Source organism: Mirounga leonina, unplaced genomic scaffold, assembly GCF_011800145.1.
Source record: "Mirounga leonina isolate KUSES-001 unplaced genomic scaffold, KU_Mleo_1.0 Mir_200, whole genome shotgun sequence".
Classification (NCBI taxonomy): domain Eukaryota; kingdom Metazoa; phylum Chordata; class Mammalia; order Carnivora; family Phocidae; genus Mirounga; species Mirounga leonina.
Genome location: NW_023270503.1, coordinates 7,370,173 through 7,393,261, shown reverse-complemented (window position 1 = coordinate 7,393,261; position 23,089 = coordinate 7,370,173). Strand labels below are relative to the sequence as shown.

The 23,089-nt window shown below is 39.6% G+C and overlaps 1 protein-coding gene across 1 annotated transcript in view; it reads left to right on the top strand.

The window, feature by feature from the left end:
* The window catches only part of MYO1D (myosin ID), a 358,238-nt gene that overhangs the window by 155,228 nt on the left and 179,921 nt on the right, over positions 1–23,089 (top strand). The window contains exons 15-16 of the mRNA XM_035027808.1: positions 7,537–7,703; positions 17,820–18,027. Coding sequence (XP_034883699.1) covers positions 7,537–7,703; positions 17,820–18,027 — 375 coding nt within the window. The remainder of the gene's footprint in view (positions 1–7,536; positions 7,704–17,819; positions 18,028–23,089) is intronic.

The following is a 23,089-nucleotide window of genomic DNA, read 5'->3' as shown; positions in this document are numbered from 1 at the left end:
TACCATGTGTTAATGCATGCCTTGTCTTTCCACCTAGATTCTCGGTCTTTTAAATACAGGGAGTGAGGGCGCCTGGGTGGCTCAGTTGGTTGGGCGACTGCCTTTGGCTCAGGTCATGATCCTGGAGTCCTGGGATCGAGTCCCACATCGGGCTCCCTGCTCGGCAGGGAGTCTGCTTCTCCCTCTGACCTTCCTCCCTCTCATGCTCTCTGTCTCTCATTCTCTCTCTCAAATAAATAAATAAAATCTTTAAAAAATAAAAAAAATTTAAAAAATTAAATAAATAAATAAATAAATAAATACAGGGAGTGAGTTCTACTAATTTGATATACCCCTTGATACCTAATAAAGCACACGCTAAGCAGATGGTCAGTGAATTATTAAATGAACTTGAATCTGCCCTGTGACTCTATTTGGCAGTGTTCAAAGCAAGTTAAATGGGTTAATGTCTAAATACAGTATCTTCTGGCTACTACGTATACCAACTGGTGTACTTTCACAAATAATGTTTTCCATAAAATATAGAGAGAAACCGGTTAAAATGTGCAAGAGAACGAGATCAGTATTAACTTTTGCAGTTTAACCTTTATAAGTAACACTTGAATTTGTCAAATTTAGGATTTCTTAGGCTGAGTCAGTCTGGATATTTATAAATGAGAGAGGAGGCGGCATTTATAAATTGAGGCAGAATGCTGATTAAATATAGAGAAAGTATTTCCACTGGATTCCTTAACTGAAGATTTTTATATTACCAAACAGGATGGAAGGGCATTCCCCCAGCCCTTAGTTGGTCATTAGCATCTAATCCAGTGTTCACACTTCCTATGCAAATCAGTTAATATTGGTAAAATTCCATTTAACTGGTTTCTGTTGAGTAAAGTTACTTTTACTAGTCAAATGATATATTATACAAAGATTGCTTTGCCCACATAATTGTATGAACTATTGAGTTACAAGTATTTCTAAATTTATGCTCTAATTTTCTTTTTGACCCAAAGGTCATTTAGAATTATTTTCTTAATCTCCAAACCTGTAAGATTTTCTAATTATTTTTTTCCCTTGATTTCTAGCTTAATCTCATTCGTTCAGAGGATATAATATACTCTGTGTGATTTCAGTCCTTAGAAATTTGTTAAATTTTCTTTATGTATATATTTTGTTTATATATATAAAAATAATTTGCATTGTACTCTATACACACCTATCAGGTCAAGTCTGCTACTCATACTGTTGTCCGATTTTTCTGCATTCTTACTAATGTTTTTGTTTTGTCAGTGCCAAAATGTGACAAAATCTACTGTGATTCTGAATTTGTCTGCTTTTCCTTTTACTTTCTGTTTTGGCTTTGGATATTTTAAGAATTTATTTAGGCTTATTCAAATTAGAACTATTATTTCTTCCTAGTATTTGAGTTATTTATCATTATGAAATGCCTATTTCTGTACTGCTTTTTGCCTTAAAGTCAGCTTTGCATGAATAAATAGTTAACACCACCTTCTTTTGTGGCCAGGGTTTGCATGGTATATCTTTTTCCACTCTTTCACTTTCAACCTTTCCGTATCCTTATGTTTCAAGTATGTGCCTTGTAAGTAGCGTATAGTAAATAAGATTTGCTTTTTTATGCAAGCTGACAATCTTTGTCTTTTGAATATATCACTTAGTCCATTACTCTACATTACTTTTAGTTTTCTATAATGTAGTTTCTATGCTTTTAATGTAGTTGCATTTAAATTGACTGTCTCATTAGTGTTTCCTATTTGATGCTTCTGTATTTCTTTTTCTTTCCTTTGTAACTTTCTTTTTAATTGGTCATTGTGGGCAAAAGGTTAACAAAATTCTGTTCCTTCTGCTCAACAATTAACCCTCCATTAAATTTCTAGCTCTGTTCCCATTAATGTAGTAAGATGTATATCGACAGTATTAGTACACAGTATTGCTTATGATAAAAATTACCCCTGTTTGTAAATTGCATCTCTGCTGGGAGAATAAGAAATGTATGTGGGGATGACATATTTGGGCTTCCCTGAATATGGGGACTCATGTATTAAGCATGTCCCTTTTGAGGACCCTGGATGCTATGTCTTCAGATCTATTTAAAAGGGATATTGGATACTGTGGGGCATGAGGCTTTTAAACCAAGGGCACTTTCCATACCCTCCCAATGTGGATCTTATCTCTTTGCCCCTAAGCTGTCACCTAACTGTGTTTGGACAGCTGCAAGGGGCTGTGACACTTCTCTTGGCAAGCCATGTTTTTGTCCTGAGTAAACACATGCCAAGTGTGGCCTGTGAGTCTTTTGAGTCAGAACGTGATCCTCTGACCCCTGCCACTCAGTGTTGCAATTATTTTTTATTATTCCCTTTGTTATTTTGGAAGATTTATATCATAATATTATTTTGGTGGTTATTTGATTGATTATAATTCCACTCTTCAATATAAAAATCTAATATAATTTGGTACTTTTACCTCCTTCCTGGAAGATGGAAGGTCCACAAAACATTTTTGGGGGGTGGGGGGGTCCATAAAATGTTATAATTCCATCTGCCTTCCTCTCAATGTCTGTGCTATTTTGGTCATGTATTTTAATTGTATGTGTAGCCAGCAAAATGATGACATCATATCGTTGCTGTTACTACTACATATAGTCAGTATCTGTTTAGATTTACTCATTTATCACTTCTTTTTTCCTCTTTCTGTATCACTGACCTTCATCTGGGACCATTTTTCTTATCCCTGAATTTCATCCTGTTATATTTGAGATCTGTTGTTGACAGAGTCTCTGGTTTTGTTTACTTGAAAATATTGTGTACTGTTTTCACTTGTGAAGAATATTTTTGCTGGGTGCAGAATTCTACATTGGCAGTTCTTTCCTTACTTCAAAGATAATAGTCCTTTGTCTTCTGGATGCCATTGTTTCTTGTGAGAAGTCAGCTGTCAGTCTGTTGCTCCTGAGGTAACGGATCTTTTCTCCTCTGGCTGCTTTGCTTCGGTATTCCGAAGTTTTACTACAGCGTTCCTAGGTGTTGATTTTTTTTTTTTTAATCCTGCTCATAATTTGTAGGACTTCTTCAGTTTGTCACTGTTTGATTGTTTTTTATCAGTTTTGCCAGGTTCTTGGCTGTTAGCTCTTCAAGTCCTGCCTCTGTCTCTTCTGTCTCCTCTGCAGGCCGTCCCACTGTGTCTGCCGTGCCTCCTAACCTCTCTGTCATTTCATCTTTTCATCTCTCCGTGCTTCATTCTTGGAAATTTCTTCCCAGAAATACATTCAAAGACTGGTCCACTGACTTCTCAATTCCCATCATTGTATTTTTCAGTCCTAGGTTATGCATTTGATTTGGTTCTTTTTTATAGTTTCTGGTTCTCTAAAAAATTCTCAGTATTGTCTTCTGTCATCTTCAGCACGGTAAGCATAGTTATTTTATTATCTCTGATAACTCCAATATCTGGATTTCTGCAGATCTGTTTATTTTATATGTTTTGCTGTTTCTCATTCTTGTTATCTTGGTTCCTTATGTGTCTGGTTAATTTTTATTTTGCTCCCAACGTTATATTGGCAAAATTGTTTATAGAAATAACTGGAGACCCAAGTTTATGTAATCTTTCTCCAGTAAAGATTGACTTTTGCTCCTTTTAAGCAGCTAAGAGCACTAGTATTTCAAATCAGCTGCTCCAATTTCAAGTCCCTGTGAGAGAGTGCCTACTTCTGACTCACCCTCGTTGCTAGTGGCAGCCTTTTTGGATCCCAGCCCAGAGTGAGAGGGGTTTACCCATGACCTCCTTTTCAGGCCCTACTCTCTGATCTCTTTCCCACTAGCCTTATGAGGCTATCACAACCTCTGCTTAGATCCCATCCACTTCCTCTGGAGTTGGTAAATTTCCCAGGGGAAAAGGAGGCCTCAAACCTGGCAACTTGCGTGGCATCCTCCTCCTCCTAGATTCTGGTCCCATAATTTAATTCTCCGCTGTCTTTAAGCAGGTGTTTTTTGTATATTTTAATTGCCTATCTCACATGTCCCCAGCATGGGTGTTGGTTTAAATTACCTAATCTGTCATTACTAACATGGAAGCCCTAATATCCTGTTTTCATAAATTAGGTTATTAGGTTCAGAGAGACTTTATCATAGCTAGTTAAGAGCAGAAACAACAAATACCCGAGTGTCCTGATTCTGTGTGATTTTTATTCTGTTACACCACTGCCAAAGTATACAGATAGATCTAGCAGCATTTTGATATTTGCTGTGCTCAGTGATACTTCTTTCAGTTTATTTGTCAAGCAGTAAAGGTCCCATATCCCAGGAGACTTGCAGAAAATTCTCAAGTAAATAGTACCCCCTCTCTGCCTTCCCCATCCCATTAAGTTTGTTTTAAATTTATTTAAACTTTTAAAAAGTGAGCCACAATCTCCCCGTATAAATCTTCCATTTGAAAACCATTAGAGATTCATGAACATGTGGTCACCTATCACTATTTTCTAAAGTAAGATTCTGCTTGTACTTTGTAATAATATCAAATCTCTGCTTAATACCTAAGCCAGGGATTGGTGTTCCAGAATAGGGAAGAAGTATCAGTTGTCTATTAATTCATAACAAATCACCCTAAAATGTAGTGCCTAGAACAACAGCAATTTATTGTGTCTCATGATTTGGTGGGTTGACTAGCCAGTTTGTCTGGTCTCACTGGGGCTCACCAAGTCTAAATGGTTTAAAATGGCTCCCCAAATGCCATGGCTGAATGACTGGATAACTTGGCCTCTTTCTTCATATAGTTTTTAGTCCTGGGTTTCTTCACGTGATGGAAGAAGTATTCCAAAAGTTCAAAGCGCCTCAAGGCTGAGTGTCCACGAGTAACCCAGTATCACTTCTGCCATATTCTTTTGGTTAAGACAAGTCACAGGGCCAGCCCAGATCCCGGGAGTGGGGTGGAAAATTCACCTCTTCATTGGGAAGTCCAGCGAAATATTGTGGTCCTGTCTTTAAAGCTACCACAGTGTGATGAAAAAAGGCAGGTGTTGTAGGCAGAGTAATGGCCTCTGCATTTCAACACCGGTTCTCAGACACTGATGGACGGAGTGTTCTACAATTCAGTTCAGTTCTACCACTACCTGGAACAGCCCGATGAAGAGATGCACACAGTGACAAGGTCTGGGAGGTCTGGACATCCAGAGAGCAAGAGCTTCTCCCCATGGAGACAGGTTACATCACCCTCCCCGTACATTGATATGTTCACCAGCCAAAAAGCTCTTTGGGGCCTCGGTGTCTTGAGTGTTTTTTTGAATGACGGTTTTTTTAAATAAGGGTTTTATTACATAAGCATTATTGAGTAAGTCATTAGCCCATGACTGGACTCAACCTCCAGCCTTCCTTCTGTGGAGATCAGGTTGCTGAAAGTCCCTTCTCTAATCCTATGGAGGGTTTTTTTGATGCCCACCCCCCATCCAGAAGCTATCTGGGAACTGGGCAGGAGTCATCTCATTAGCATAACAAAGACACTCTTACCACTGAGGAAATTCCGAAGGTTTAAGAAGTTCTATGCTAGGACCTGTGACAAAGTCCAGAGAGAAAGAGAGGGAGAGAGATGGAGATATTATTATTATTATTATTATTATTATTATTATTATTATTATTATTATACCACAGCCTCCCAAGGTTACCCATGCCCTAATCCCCAGAACCTGTAAACATGTTATGTTGAATGGCAAGGTAGAATGAAGGTTGCAGGTGGAGTTAAGATTGCTGGTTCTGAACTTAAAGAGATTATCCTGCATTGTCCAGGTAGGACCTTTGTAAATTTAAGAGTCTTTCAAAGGGAAAGAGGAATGCAGAAGAGTCAGAACCAGGGAGATAGTATCATTTGAAAGACTTAACAGGCCATTACTGGCTTTCAAGATGGAAGGAGGCCACAGGCCAAAGAATGTGGGCAGCCTCTAGGAGCTGGAAAAGATTAAGAAAGTGCGTTCTCTCTAAGAGTCTCTAGAAGATCACAGCGTGGATTTTTAGCCCGGTGAGGCCCATCTCAGACTGCTGACCTCCAGAGTTCTATGAGAATATATTTGTGTTGGTTTAAGCCACTAGATTTGTGGTGGTGTAGAAAACTGACCTCCGTGCTTTGGAACCAAAGCACAAGGCAAAAGACAGAGTTTGAGATAAAGAGGAATGAGAGCTTTCTTGCTTTGCGGGGCAAAGGAGGCTGCACAGGCCATGGCCTTCAAAAACTGCAAACCCTATGGGAGGAAGGGGCTGGGTGGTTTATAGGGAAATATAGGATCTAGCCGGGTTTGACAGGAATTGTGTAGGTGCTACCAGCCTCCTTCATCATGTCTTTAGTGTGGTACCGGGTTCCCGAAACAAAAGGCTAAGAAGGGAGGAGGGGAGCTTTGCGGAAGAGAGGAAAAAGGTTACTTTAAAATTGAGCTTCGCTGAAGCATTAGTGCGGCCATTTTTATTTTTGTTCAACTTTGTGCTTTTAAGTGGTAATCCGCTGTGGCAGCAATAGGAAATGAACATAGCAGGGCCTTGAAAAAGGAAAAAAAGTGGCATTTTTTCCACCAAGGAATGCAGCATGATAAATCTGTCCTTGGAGCTTCCTGTGTAGATGTTGAAAACTCACTCTGTTCAGAATGCAAGTAACTTCACATTCTTCAAATCTCTCTTATTTCTTAAATTATTGACTACTTCCTTTTACCTCCAGCCCTCAGTAGAGCTCAAAATCGCCTATCTACAGAGGACTCTATCTCTTAAATAAAGTGCATCTGTGTGTGTCTGATAGGTTATAGATCAGAGAAGGGAAAGTAACTCTTTGCTCTGGTAAGTAGGATACGTTTGACCTTGATTCATCCAGTGAGAATTTACCTTCAGCAAACCAGGATCTGTCTTACACCAGCACAGTTTTATACTTAAAAGGAGTTATGATCTAATGCATGGTAGAAAACTTAATTGGCCCAGAGGGAGGGCTTTCTTGGTAGGCTCTTTCTTAGAGTCAGTGACACCTACAGGAGGTTTTGTGACTTCTCTACTTACAAGTTTTAATCTCTTTTTCAAAAGCACAAACTAACATGATGATGGTGAGGATGATGACAATGACGATGGATGGCGGCCATGATGGCAGCTGACGCTTACAGAGCACCTACTATGTGCCAGAGCTGGGCTTACGTTTTATGTTCTTCATTGCAGTTCATCTTTTTCATGGCTCCTGCCTCTTTCTATTAAATTACTCTTTCTGTTCCTTTTTAACCATCTTTTCATAAATACACATAAACTCAATGTTTACACATCTCAGTTATTTACTCCTTAGTTTTATCCCCTTTCTGCAGTTCCTGATGAATTCCTAAAATATAATAAAACAAAATTTTAGCTAGATGCACAAGAACTCCCAATCTTGAAGGGAAAGGAAGAATAACTACTTTATTCACAAGTATATGTCTGAGAAATTAGAGGCACTGAGCTTAATTTGACACAATTAACACTAATTACATGTTAGAGTCCTTAGTTTGGGATTTTTCTCCAGTGAAACTTACCATTTGCTGATTTATTTCTTTAGGAGCCCTATTATGTACGTTGCATCAAACCCAATGACAAGAAATCCCCACAGATATTTGATGATGAGCGCTGCCGGCACCAAGTAGAGTATCTTGGACTACTGGAAAACGTGAGGGTGCGGCGGGCGGGGTTTGCCTTCCGCCAGACATACGAGAAGTTTCTTCACAGGTGAGAATAAAGAACCCTGACAGACATCGACAAATCTGGGGTCCTCCCCATGTAGGACAGTGCATTAGCACAGATTAAATACTCTGAATATTTGCCAAATGAGTAAGAGTCAAGGGAACGGCAAATATGAAAAACTTTCTCATTCAGCACAAGAGTCTCCCTGAGTTTATGGTTTATAGACCATGAGGAAAGATTCATTCTGTGGGGGGAAAAATGTGGGTGTTGTAGTTTGGTAGAAAGAACCTAGATTCAGAGTCACATCTGGGTTGGAATCTTGGGTATGCCAATCATTTGCTGTGTGATCTTGGGCTAGAAATTTAACGTCTTTGACTTTGTTTCTCCATCTGTAAAATGAGTTTAATAACACTACCTGTAAGGCTGTTGTTGTGAGGATTAAGTTAACCTAAGTAAAAAAAGCTAGGTGCCTGACACATAGTAGATGTTCAGTTAATGCTGTCTGTCCTTACCGATATTAGTAATTACCATAATAACAAAATATTAAGCAGTTAATCATGGAGACCGTGCAATTAGTCTACCTGATTTGAATCCTGGCTTTGCCATTTCTTGGCTTTTTGACCATGGGCAAATTACATTATCTTTCCATGCCTCTGTTTCTTCACGTGTTAAAAAATGGGGTAATAATAATAACAACTACTTTTTAGAGTTGCTGGAGAATTAAATGAGATTGTGTGTGTGTCTGTGTGTGTATGTGTGTATAAAGCAGTTAGAATGGAACCTGGCATATAGCAGTCATTCAATATATGTAAGATATCATTGCTCCTGTTATTTATTGTTAGTAATAATAATGATAGTTGACAACTGGGACTCATAAAGTCCCTTTAAATTCCTTCTGTTCACTTATCTAAAAATATTTACTGAACATTTCCTGTGTTCGAGACTACAGATGCCACAGAATATGAATAAATAGATAAAATATTGGGTGCTCAGAAGAGTCTCTAAGGAGATAATAATGGCAGGAAGGAGCCAGCCATGCGAACATCAGAGGGAACAGCAGGTGGGGCAGAGGGAACAGTGAAGGAGAGGCTCAGTTGTGGTAGTGAGTGTGGTGTGTTAGGTAGCAAGCGTAGCCGTGTGGCTGGAGGCTGCTCAGTGACAGGGCAGGGGTGTGAGATGAGATCAGAGAGGTGGACGGGGCCAGATCATGTCGAGTTTTATAATCCAGACTAAACAGTTTAGATTTTGACTAAATCTGGCAGGAACCCATTGGTGGATTTTAAGCAGGGAGCAACCTAATCTTATGGCTGTTTGAGGAGATACTGTGACTGCTGTGTGGATAGGAAGCAAGGAGACATTTAGGGATGTTACTGTGGGAGCCTGGGAGAGGGGGCTTGTTCGTGCCTTGAACAAGAGATGATTGTAGATGCAAGGGTAGTGGACAGATTTGGGTATGTTTTAGGGGAAGGTTGACCAGGCTTGCTCATGGATTGGCTAGATAAGAGAGGGAGAGAGAGAGGAGTGAAGGATCACAATTAGATTTTGGCATGGGTAAGCATATACCATTTGCTGAGATAAGATTGGGTAAGAGAAACTTGAGGAAGAGGTCATGGAACAGGGGCAAGGATGGAATCAAGGTTTGTCTCTTGACTTTTAGGTAGACTGAAAATCTAGGTAGAAATATTAAATGAGCTATTAAATACACATATCCAGAAAGAAGTGCAGGTTGGAGATAGAGATGCTGGAGTCATTAGTCTAGAAATGACGTATAAAGTCTCAGAACTGGATAGAGAAGAGAACGAGGCCCATTCAAACACTTAGGTTTGTGATCTGACATGAAGGAACCACCAAAGAGAAGAAAAGGAGCCACCAATGAGATAGAGGAGATACCAGAAAAGGGTTATGTCACAGAAACCAAGAGAAGACATCATTTCGAGAAGAAAACTGTAGTTACCATATGGCACATTGCTGTGCAGTCAAGTCGTCAAGTAAGACAAAGGTAGAAGCTTCAGCATTAGATCTGGCAACATAGCGGCCAAGGGAGAAATGGCTGGGCAGAGCCTGATTTGAACAGGTTGGGAAGTGAAGTGAGAAGCTGGGCACCTGTAGACAACTCAAGAATGTGTGCTGTGAATGAGGGCAGGGAAGAATGTGGGGTGTGAGGTCAGGAGACACTAGGAAACAGACGCAGGTGGGGCTGATTCAGAACAGAGGGAGAACCCAGAGGTGCAGGACCAAGGGAGGTCATTGTCATCATCATAATATCCTTGAGAAGGCAAGGCTCAGAATCCCACGCACAAGTGGAAGGTTTGTCAGCGTTAGGTAGGAGTAGGGACACTTCCCCCATAGCAACAGGACAAAAGGCAGAGAATATGAATACAGACACAGAAAGGCTTAAAGGTCCGCAGATGGCAAAGATGATGTTCCAATCTGATTGCTTCTGTTTCCTTAACCAAGCATGAGGCGAGGCCAAGCGGGGGGGAGTGGAGATGAGGGGAGGTGGTGTGGAGGTTTGAGGGGAAGTGGGAATACTCATTTTGGAGAGTGGGAAAGCACAGATTTGTATGGTAGGATTGCTGTCAGGAAGACCCGAGTGTCCGTGTGAGATCTGAGGTTATCAATGGGCAGTGAGACCACCAACATTATTGGTTTTCTCCACCAGCGTTCAGCTACTTTTGCACAGAAGTGAAAGGGGTTGCACTGAATGGAGACTCTTAGAATGAATAAAGCGCAGTAGCCTGGAAAATTCAAACTTCATTTTACACTGATCAAAAGGTTATGCTCAAAACTGACCATTTTCCTTATTGAAATCACACTGTCCTTTAGATTTGGTTTTTCATTTGCTTATTGAGGCTGTAGAGTTGGAATGTTTTCATGAGTAGAGATGTGTGCATTCGGAGTCTTGATTTCAAACAATGTCAAATTATATTAGAAAGATTTCTAGTCTGTTGTTATTATGCTTAGAATTCTAGCAATTGCTTGGTCACAGAATTTGGTTTTTTGTTATCACCCATAAAAAATCAGCAGATGTTAAATACTGGCATGAGCAGGGTGGGACAGGGTAACTATAGGATGGGGCTGAACCGAAAATATTTTATCATGAGACAAAGGGAAGCCGTGGCAAGTAGCTAAGGTAAGAGAACAGTAAGCAAGCCTGACTTGGAGGAGACAAGGAATTTTGCAAGTGCATCCATATCTTTTACATTTGACTCAGGAGGTTTTGGTGTGTTTGTTTCTTGTCATGGGAGACATGCTATAAGGATTGGAATATGTTTTCTAATACACACATAAAAATACAATAGAAAAGTTCAAAGGAACCTGTGAATTTCAAATATGGTGGTCTTAGTGGCGTAAGGCTAAATCCATTTCTACTCCAAGAACATCCCCAAATAATGTAAATTATGTATCTTTAAAACCAAGAAAATGCACAGCCACACTATGGAATCAAGAAGGGATTTGAGTCTCAATGAACCTTGGAAATGTGACTCCCTCCTAAATATGAAGTGAAGCAATTGTGAAGACCCAGGAGTAAGCCAAGGTCACAGTTTTTAGGAAAGACTGCTTTTGCCATTCAGGAAACCACCCTGCATGTACTGTTTCTGTGGAGCTGGCCACAGCTGCAGCACCAGGAGGTGGCCGCAATGGCCAGGACAAGGGACACCTCAGTAGCTGCAAGGGGGATATCATAGGCATGACAGCTGACACCCATGAAGCAAAAGTCGCCATGTTACAAGAGGCCAGCCAAGGCCAAGACGTACACAGGACTCTGTGGAAGTAGATAGGATAATAGTGAAACGTCTGAGAAAGAGCAGATAATGGAAAAGAGACAGTAAGCCCAGCAGATGCCAAACCTTACCCCCTGAGGAACCAGAGCAAGGAGTAAATGGCATTGGAATTAGCCTGTTTAATATTTTCAGAGAGATAAAGGAGAGAATTATGGTCCTAGAATAGGAATATGAAGTCAGAAACAAGAACAGGTAATTATTAGGAAAAATAATTAGGGCGCCTGGGTGGCTCAGTCGTTAAGCGGCTGCCTTCGGCTCAGGTCATGATCCCAGAGTCCTGGGATCAAGTCCCGCATCAGACTCCCTGCTCCACGGGAAGCCTGCTTCTCCCTCTCCCACTCCCTCTGCTTGTGTTCCTGCTCTCACTGTCTCTGTCAAATAAAAAAAAAAAAAATGGAGATTTGGAAAATGAAAATTAGATTAAACACAACTGAAGAGAGCATTGTTCATCAGCAGGAGAATGAGTCAGCAACGTGTCACATAATCACACAGTGGCTGCTAACCAGAGTTAAAGGGAATGAATGGCTGATACAGCAACATGAATGAATAGCACATTATGTGAACAAAGGATAGTCACCAAAGAATACATACTGTATGCTGCCACTTATATGAAGTTCAAGAACAGACAGAAATCAGAACCGTGGTCAGTTCTGGAGTGGGGGAACTGATGGGAAGGGAGAAGAGGGCACTCTCTGAGATTATGGAGATGTTCTGCATCTTGATGGGGTGTCAGTTTCATGAGTGTATACATTTTCCAAAACTTGTTAAACTGTATACTTAAATGTGTGCATTTTACTGTATGTAAAATTTACCACAATTTAAAAAAATTAAACTAAACCTCTTTTAAAAAGCACATTAGTAAACTGGAAGATCAAGTTGAAGAGTTCTTGCAGATTTCATCACAAAGAAAAAGAGAGATGGGAGATACTAGAGCTCAGGCAGTATGTAAGGTCGATCCAGAAGTGCCAACAGCTGTTCAACAGGAGCACCCGAAGGAAAGAAGAGAGAGAAGAGGGGAGAAGTAGTACTTGAACAAAGAGTGGCCAGGAATTTTCCTGAACTGAAAAAAGACAAATCTTCAAATTCAAAGAATACACAGAGTGGAAAGCATGTGAATTTTTTAAAAATGAAATTAAGTACATTATCTTCACTTTTAGAATGTTAGCGATAAAGGAAAATACTTAGAGCTCCCAAGAAAAGACAAAGTACTACCAGGGAATGAGAATCATACAGACATCAGACTTCTCATTAGCAGCATTTGATGCAAATAGACAAAGCAGCAATATCTTTACAGTGAGAGGGGATGAACTTTATACTTAGAACTTTATTCCATGCCAGGCCGCCTGGGTGGCTTAGTTGAACAGCCGGCTCTTGATTTTGGCTCAGGTCATGATCTTGGGGTCCTGGGATGGAGCCCTGCATCAGGCTCCATGCTCAGCAGGGAGTCTCCTTGAGGATTCTTTCTCTCCCTCTCTCTCTCTCTCTCTCTCTCTCTCTCTCACTCTCTGGCCCTCCCCCACTCACAATTCTTTCTCTTTCAAATCAATAAATCTTTTTTTTTTAAAAAAAGAATTTTATTCCATGCCAAATTATCATTCAAGAGTGTCAGTACAATAAAAATATTTTCTGACATATATAGGCTCAAAAAATTTACTATTCAGAGATCCTCTGAAAAATCTTCTGGAGCAAAAGGAAAAATAAATGCAGAAGAGAAAAATGGAATGCAAAAAGTAATATTGAACAAATAAAGCAGTGAAACTTTTAAGTCTAAACATGTATCCATTGTAAGTGGGAAAAAGTCTGGTAAAAATCTGAAACAAAAATGAAAATTGGAGTGAAAAGTACAGAGAAGTAAAGACTTGTACTGTTTATGGGAAGGATAGAGATATAATTAACTAGACAGGAAAAAATAAGCATATATTTTCATATATACATACTTTTTATATATTAAAAAATTTACTTTTTATATATATGAAAAATTTTAAGACAATGATAATAATGGTGGCTAACACTGTGAGTTGCTCACTGCATATCCCAGGCACTGATTTGAGTGCCCTACGGTGTAGTAGGTAGTAAGTCACTGGAGGTGACTTCCAGATAAGGAGAAGATGGCATCTCCCATTTTTATGCAGATGAGGAAACGGAGGCACCCAAAGGTTGAGTAACTTGCCCTAGGTCACAGAGCCACGTCATGGCAAGTGGGAGCCCTGTTTGGACTCAGGCCCTTGCCTCCTGAGCCTACCATCAGTGCAGTGCCTCACAATTGAAGGGATGGCTTTCAAATCAAAGGAGAAAATAAAATGAAATAAAGAAAATTCATTCTGTCCAAGTATCATATGATCTCACTGATATGGGGAATTCTTAATCTCAGGAAACAAACTGAGGGTTGCTGGAGTGGTGGGGGGTGGGAGGGATGGGGTGGCTGGGTGATAGACACTAGGGAGGGTATGTGCTATGGTGAACACTGTGAATTGTGCAAGACTGTTGAATCTCAGATCTGTACCTCTGAAACAAATAATACATTATATGTTAAAAAAAAAAAAAAGATAGTAGGAGGGGAAAAATGAAGGGGGGGAAATCAGAGGGGTAGATGAACCATGAGAGACTATGGACCCTAAGAAACAAACTGAGGGTTTTAGAGGGGAGGGGGACAGGGAGATGGGTTAGCCCGGTGATGGGTATTAAGAAGGGCATGTATTGCATGGAGCACTGGGTGTTATACACAAACAACGAATCACAGAACACTACATCAAAAACTAATGATGTGATGTATGGTGAATAACATAACATAATAAAATTAAATTTAAAAAAAAGAAAGAAAACAGTCTGTCCAATAGAAAAACAGTAAAAAGCAACAGCAAGAAGGCACATCTGATAGAAAATATAAAAGAAATTGAGACATTAGACACATATTAATAATCACAATAAATGTGTTAAACTTACCTTTTACAAGACAGAATTGTGGAAAGTCAAGTCTATCTGATTGATGATTATGTAAGTCAAGATTAGGTCCTCTCTAGAATCATCCAGGAAGGGTGCTGTATGAGGCCGTGGGATATGCGTCTGGGAAAACAGCCTATGTCTACTCTGCAGACTGTCTTTATCTTCAGCTTTACATAAGATGAATGTGTTCTGATTGGGAGATGGCCGTGTTATTTTACTATCACACCAATTGAACTAATTAATAGTGGGACGTGGGGTGGGATAGACAGTGTGTATTGGACTAATGGTTCTGATGCTGGCAAGAGAAAAAGTAACATTTTCCACTGTAAATTTTTGCTTTTAGATTCTGCAGATTTTTTAAAGCTAGGTTTGAACCTCCATTTTTACTTGTCACTTTTCTTTATTTTCATTTCTTTTATTGAAAAAAGAGAGAAGGATTTTAAATGTTCTAATAACCTTAAAAGTTGTGTGAGTCTTTCAGGGAGATAATACTAGTTGTCAGGAAGCAGATGAGTTCAGCTTTTTAATTCACAAGTTCAGGATGCTGGTTTGTGGGAGAACTGGGGTCTTGCCATTTTACCATCAGGAAGAAAGGAAGAGCACCTTGGCTGAGCAGTGTGGTGGGGGGTTGCTTCCAGCTTCTGCGGTATGCCGAAAATTTCAAACACACCATGACTACCTGTATTATAGCCCAAATGTTGACTCTTATTCTAGTGTTATAATGAATTTGGGATGATTCTGATTTTGTTTCCTTTTTTCATGTGATATTATCTCTCTCTTCATATTTGAACTCTTTCATTTGGTTTCTCCCTATCTGGCAAGTGAGTAAGCTTTTAAATGTATAGAGAGGAGTAATGGAGGTTGATGGTTGATGAAAGAAGACAGTAAAAGTCTAAAGGATAAGCAGGAGCCGGGCTTTGAAGTAGTAGATTAAAAAGCATCCAGGCAATGGGAACAGCATGTGCAAAGGCTCTAAAGGAAGAAAGAGACAACCACACTACAGGACCCTAAAGAAGGCCAATGTGATTGGAGTATAGTGCTGAAGGGGGAGAGCAGTAAAAGATAAAAATGATGTAAGGCTTTCTAGAAAAGTCCTGTGGCAGCTGAGCTTGCAGAATGGATTGGGGAGGAACTGGAAAACAATTCAGGAGTCTATTGTACTAAGCTTGATGGTGGCTTGGATTAGGATTGTGGCAGTAAAAATGAGAGTAGTTGAATTTTAAATATATTTTAGAGGTAAGCCCAATAGGATTTGATGATGAATTAGAAGGACAGATAGAGGAGAGAAGGGATCAAATAACAATTCCCAGGATTCTGGGTCTAATAACTGTGGGCACTGAGGTGGGAAAGTGAAAGAAATGTAAGACGCCCTCAAGACTTATGTGGGCATTGGATGTATGCATCTAAAGCTCAGAACTCAGAGCTGGGCTATGGAAAATTCATGAATTGAAAAATAAAGTGGATGGAGTAGATGAGGTGACGTGGGGAGGTTGTACATAGAAGAGGACCTGATATGAGCCTTGGGGTCCTCCAACATTTGAGGGCCCAGTAATGGAGGAGCAGTAGCCAGCAAATGAGATCAAGAAGAAATATCCAGAGAGACAGACGGACATCAGGGAGATCATGCTATCATGGAAGCTCAGAAAAGAGAGATCCATCAAGAAGAAGGGATCAGAAGCCACTTAGGTATCTCGGCAAGAAATGTGTGAAGCCCAACAAAGACCATTTAAAGACTCCCAGGAGGCACAAAAGTAGACTTGAACAAGTGGAAAGACATCCCTTGTTCTTAGATAGGATGATTCAACATCATAGATAAATTTAATGAATTTAATGTGGGAACCCAATAAAAATACTAGTAAGGATTTGTTTGTTTTGTGATTGTTTTCCCCCTGGAACTATACAGATTGATTCTAAAGTTCATATAGAAAAATACACAAGCAGGAATAGCTAGAAAAACCTTTTAAAAAGAAAAGGATGAGGAGAGACCACCAGATACTAAAATATACTAAGACATCTATGATTGGGGCCCCTGGGTAGCTCAGTCGGTTGGACAACTGCCTTCAGCTTGGGTCATGATCCCAGGGTCCTGGGATTGAGCCCCATGTCAGGCTCCCTGCTCAGTGGGGGAGTCTGCCTCTCCCTCTCCCACTCCCCCTGCTTGTGTTCCCTCTCTCGCTGTCTCTCTCTCTGTCAAATAAATTTTTAAAAATCTTAATAAATAAATAAAAATAAAACCACATAGGACTGATGCAGAGACGGACAGACAGAGCAATGAAACAGACCAGAATGTCTAGAAATACACTGAAGTACATATGAAAATGTAGTATATGATTAAAATGCCATATTAAATCACAGGGTGAAAGATGGACTTTTTAGTAAATAGTGTTGGAACAACTGGGTGGCCACTTGTCAAAAGATAAAATTGGATGCATACCTCATACCGTATACCAAAATAAACCCCAAGTGGATGAAAGATTTAAATGTAAACAATGAAAACATCCAACTACTAGAAGAACACATAGGTAAATTACTCTGTAACCCGAGTGGGAAGAGCGCCTTTCTTGTATGGATTAAAATTCCGATGTAATATATGAAAGAAACGACTGAATTTGGCTACATGTATTAAACAACTTGGCACCGGGGTGTGGGGGGCAGTGCTGTGGTTGGCAGCCTTCTCAGATGGTCACAGTGATCCCACCTCTTGGCACTCCTGCCCTTTGCCGTCCCCTTCTTTTGAATGTGGGCTGGCCCTAGTGATTTGCTTCTAGCAAAATGGAATTTGGCAAAAGTAATAGAATATCACTTTTGAAAGGAGGCTGTGACCCTGTGACTTCCATCTTGCTTGTTTTCACTCATGAAGAAGCTGGTGTATGACAAGCTGCCTTATGAAAGGCCAACATGGCTGCTTGCGCCTAGAAACACAATTGGTTTTTGTGTACTGAACTTATATGCTTAGTTTTCTTTTAGTGATAATAGTTTTCATCTGAAGATCTGCTTCATTTCCTTTGAAGTGAATCATAAATAATATGAGTTTTATTCCTTCCCCAATCATACCAGCTTATTTATTGGTCTCACTGTACTGGCTGGAAAACCATGATCGAGGGATCCTTATCTTGTTTCTTTGCATATAGAGAATTTGTAAAGGTTACCCATTTATAAATGATATTTGCTGTAGGTTCTTGGTAAATTAGTCTGTACTAGATTAAGGAAGAACCCTTCTATCCCTAGTTTAGTAAGTCTTTATCATGAGGAGTGTTGTATCTTATTAAAGTCTTTTTCTACATCTCTTATCAGGTTAGTGAACAGAATTCATTACTAAGGTTTTTTTTTTCTATTTATGAAGTGTCTTGCATTTATTAAATAGTCTTTCTGCATCTATTGAGACCATAAGGTTTTTCTCCCTTAACTTGTACCCTGTTCATTTTTCACACAGATACAAGATGATCTCTGAATTCACCTGGCCCAACCATGATCTCCCTTCAGACAAAGAGGCTGTCAAGAAGCTGATTGAACATTGTGGTTTTCAGGATGATGTAGCTTATGGGAAAACCAAAATTTTCATTCGAACACCCCGAACACTGTTTACCTTGGAGGAACTCCGTGCCCAAGTGCTCATAAGGATTGTCCTCTTTCTACAAAAGGTAATTTTATATTTTATATAGGGATCAGGTCTTGCTTTTATGTTCTTAAAATTTTGCTGGATGTTTTCTTTCATTCAAGCATTGTTCACGATGGTATATTCTTTGTATCTATGCCTATCTTAGAATGTTCTCTGTTGCCTTCACACATGGAAAATTTATTTGGCTGCCTGAGCTCAAAATTACTCTATCCTCAAAACTCAAGACATTTTATCTTCCAGTATTTAAAGTTGGGGAGATGTCTGAAGTAGCCAATTTTTTGTCTCTTGTAATTAGCTGGGTTTTTTCCCTCAGCCTTACTGGGTAAAGGACTTTTTTTAAATCTTGTAATTCAGAAGTTTTGTCGACGTGTTTAAAACCCCCTGCTCACCCATCATAACCAGCACCAGCACTTGAATGAGGAGTGGGGTGCTAACTTGAAGCTCATTAAATCATAGTAGCAATCATTCATTATTCATTCATCATTCACTCAGTCATGTTTTTCTTTTTATCCACCATACCCATTTCCATGCCTTCCATATGAACCATTTTAATATTTAAAAAATTATGTATGTATCTTTTTAAAAATCTTGTTCCTCTGCGAGAGGTATATTTTCTATGGGATGTATACCAAGAGAAAAGCTGCTGGGTCAGATGGTGTACGTAGACCTGACTGGTATAAGTAGTGCCCATTTCCTCCCCAAAAGGACTGTCTGTTTGCACCAGCTCACTAAGAGAGTTACTATGTGCCTACATCCTGACTAGTAACATCCAGCCACCTCAATTTTGCAAGACTAATAGGTATAATGATATCTTTTTTTTTTAAGATTTATTTATTTATTTGAGAGAGAGAGAGCACGAGCAGAGGGAGAGGGAGAAGCAGGCTTCCTGCTGAGCAGGGACCCCGATGCAGGGCTCGATCCCAGGACCCTGGGATCATGACCTGAGCCGAAGGCAGACGCTTAATGACTGAGCCACCCAGGCGCCTCGGTATAATGATATCTCACTGCTGTTTTACTTTGTGTTTCTCTGGTTACCATTGAAACTGAGCATCTCATTAAATGCTTATTTGCTCTTTGGGTCTTCCTGTAAACTGCCAGTTCATGTCCTTTGTCCATTTTTCTCCTGGAGCTGGTATCATTTTCTTGTTGATTAGCAGGAATTCCTTGAGTATTTTGGACATTAATCACCTATTTACATTAGACATTTAAAATATATTCTTTTTTTTTTTTCTTTTTTTTAGAGAAGGAAAGGGTGGCAGAGGGAGAGAGACTCTTAAGCAGGTATGGAGCCTGACACAGGGCTTGATCTCATGACCCTGAGATCACGACCTGAGCCAAAACCAAGAGTCGGACACCCAACTGTCTGAGCCACCCAGGTGCCCTGAAGGGAATCCTTAATTTTGACATTATCAAATTCTTCAATTCTTTGTCTTACATTTTGTTGAAGAGGGCTTTCTTTGTCTCCAGGTCACAAAAATACTAGCCTCTGTTTTCTCCTCTGAACTGTATACTTTTATCTTCCACATTTAGGTCTTGAATCCATTTAGAACTTACCTATATATGTGGTTTTACATAGGAATCCGGTTTCATTTTATCCCATATGGTGAACCATTTTCTCAGAACCATCTACTGAACAGTGTGTCCTTTTCCCATTGATTTGCGTTGCCACCTCTATCATATGTTATCATGTGCATATAGTCTGAATGTTTATTTATACAGTTGCCCATTTTTACATTGATGCCACATAGTTTCAGTTGCAGTATGTCTTAGTGTATGGTAGGATAAGTCATCTTCTTACTCTTCTTTATGCAGATGGATTAACCTACACATAGACCTTTATTTTGTAATATAAATGTTAATGTGTGTTTATTGGGTTCATTAAATTCAACAATGATTTTTATTAGGATGGCATTGAATTTATAGATTAATTTGAAAGAATTAACATTTTTACAATATTAAATCATCTTAAGAGTACAGAATGGGCTTATTTAAATCATTTCTTTGACCTTTAGATTTAGAGAGGCTGTGTGAATTCATGGTTAATTCCTAGATATCTCATTGTTTTTGTTACTGCTGTGAATTTTTTATTCTACATGCCAGTGTTGGTACAGAGAAATAATATGAGCTTATGTTGGTTTATCCATATCCAGAATGCAACCTTTGTTGATTCTGTTAGTTTTTCTGGGCAAATGGTTATTTCATTTGCAAATAATGAAGGTTTTCTCTTTCCTTCCAATCGCCAACATGTTTCTAAGTTTTGCTGTCTTCTATTTATTTTGCCTAGAACTCAGAAAATCTTTCGGAGTGGAATACTAAATTCTATTTCATCCTGAAACAGTTTCCTTGTATTAACTGGCTCCTTTTGTACTGCTTTTACTCAGTTCTGTTTTATGCAGGTTGGGTGTCTGTTTTCTGTCTGCCATGGTCAATTATTTTCATATATCTGTTCTTCTGTATATTTAAATCCTTTCTTTTGATCTTCAGTACTTACCAGTGGTGTTTTGTTGTTGTTACTATTCTTTTGGCAGATCTGATAGTTTGTTTTTCTACTTCATACCTATTCAAGAAATTGACTCGGGCTCAGGGTTTGGCCCTGAAGGAGAGTGACCAACCCTCTCCATTTGTTTGGGACAGTCCTGGTTTATCACTGTTGTCTCTCATACCCCTTTCGCTCTCAAAAGTGTCACTTTTGCTATGGATAATTATGGATAACACATTGTATGGTCGCCCTACCCTGAACTCACTTTCTGCCCACTTGGTAGCTGGTAGAATCCTGGTCTTCAGTCTCCAGTGGCAATTTGTTCACTTCTTCCACAGTGGACGATGTGTCCCACAGACTTTAATCTGCCACAGTTCTACTAGTCAAAGATGGTGCCCCCAGCCCCAGTGGCCAGCTCTTGCATAGGAGGTATGCACACCTACTACGGCTCTTCCTTTTTCTGTCCTCTCTACAGCGCCTCTGCTTTCCTTCTGGTGAGAAATTACAATTTCTACGTAGAAAAGGGAGGTTCTAAAAGAGGAATGACTACTTCAAAAGCTGTCACCCTTGCCATGGGGGAAAGAATGTCCAGGGTGCTCTGTGATGGAGATCTTGCATTACTGAACCATAAAGCAGTGGAGCAGGAAATAAGGATCTTTCTCTGAATTCTCAGGCAGACCATTCTAGGGTATGATATAGGCGATATACTGATTTGTTTTTTAAACCAACTCCACAGGCCATAAAAAGTATTGGAAGTTTCTCTCAGCTTCTGGGAATAGGTCATCAGTCACCTAAGTTTTCATGTGCTATGTGTTTTTATTTTTTTCTGTAACCTTATAGGAATGGAACAGGAAGTTAGGGGAGGGAGCATCAGATGTTATTTTTTTTAAGATTTTATTTATTTGACAGAGCACAAGTAGGCAGAGCAGCAGGCAGAGGGAGAGAGAAGGAGGCTCCCCACTGAGCAGGGAGCCCCATGTGGGGCTCGATCCCAGGACTCTGGGATCACTACCTGAGCCGAAGGCAGACACTTAACTAACTGAGCCACCCAGGTGCCCCAGGAGATGTTATTTTAAACCAGAATCTCCAACAATTGACTTTTATTTTTCCCTTTTAAATAAAAAAATAGCTTTATCTTTTTTTTCTGATTATACAATTAAAGTGTACTTACTGCAAAAACAAATTCAAACCATACCGAAAATTATAAGAGAAACTGTGGAAAATCACCTAAAATCCCACTATCCAGAGGTAACAAACTATTAATGTTGTGGTGGCCATCCTTTCTAATATCTTTCTGTGCATATAGACAAATATATGTACTATAATATTGAGATCGTGGTTCACATGGTGATTTTTTATGAGCACCTTTCTCTTTTTTTATAGTATTTTGGTAATTTTTTCCCCACATTTACCTTCTCTGCCCACATCTCCTCCCCACCACCTATGTCTAAGGGTCCCCAAGACCACTTCCAGCTTTGGTGAATCACTAAAAGGATGCATGGGGCTCAGCATATAGTTGTGCTCATGAATTAAATTTATTACAGCAAAAAGATGCAAAGCAAAATCAGCAAAGGGAAAAGGCACAGGGGGTAAAACCCAGAGGAAACCAGGAGCAAGCTTCCAAGAGTCCTCTCCCAATGGAGTTGCACAGGACATGCTTAATTCCTGCAGAAATGAATTGTGACAACATAGGCTAAGTGTTGTCTACCAGGGGAGCTCATTAGAGACTCAGTGCTCAAAGTTGTTACTGGGGACCAGTTATGTAGGCACCCTCTGCACAACATTTGCCAAAATCCCAGACTCGAAGAAGGACATCAGGTATGCAGCATAAACCCCACTGTTTGCACAAGCAGTGTAACCACATTTAGCCACTCTTATCATTTAGGGAAAGTTTTATATCAGCATGTGAAACTGTTTCCCAGTCAAGTTCGCAGACACTGGCCAAGGGCCAACCTTGGAAGCAGGCCTTTCTAAGGATACAGTTTCAGGCCTGCTGTGTTAACTCCTTTCTGGACACTCCCACAGTCTTCCTGTAACTGTAATAGACTTCCTTATACATGTAGGAATACTTCATCCTATGCCCTGGATACTTCTATGCTAATGTCTTCATTCTGTGCACTGGACTCCCATGAGCAAGATTATTGCTTGAAGGGTGTATATGTTTGTAATCATCATACATATTCACCATTCACATTGTGTAGCCCACAGTGTAAGTGAACTTTTTTTCCCCATTTTTTTTTTTTTAACTGCGGTGACTTTTACCAGGCTTTTGAATTTTTTCCATTCTTATCAGTAAGAAATGGTATCTCATTTCTACTTTAATTTTGTATTCTCATGACTCTTCATGAGGGCGTATTTATTGGCCTTTTTGGGTTGCCTCTTCTGTTATTTGCTTATTTGTACCCTTGGCCCACTTTTCTATTGGGTTGTTTATCTTTTTCTTATGAATTTGTGGGAGCATTTATCTTTATGTATTGTAATTATTTTTCCTAAGCTGTCATTTGTCATTTGAGTTCATTTGTGGTGTACTCTTCAACATGAAATTTTCCACTTAATATGTCTTATCTTTTTTCTTTGTATCTTTGTGTTTCTTCAAAAAAGTTTT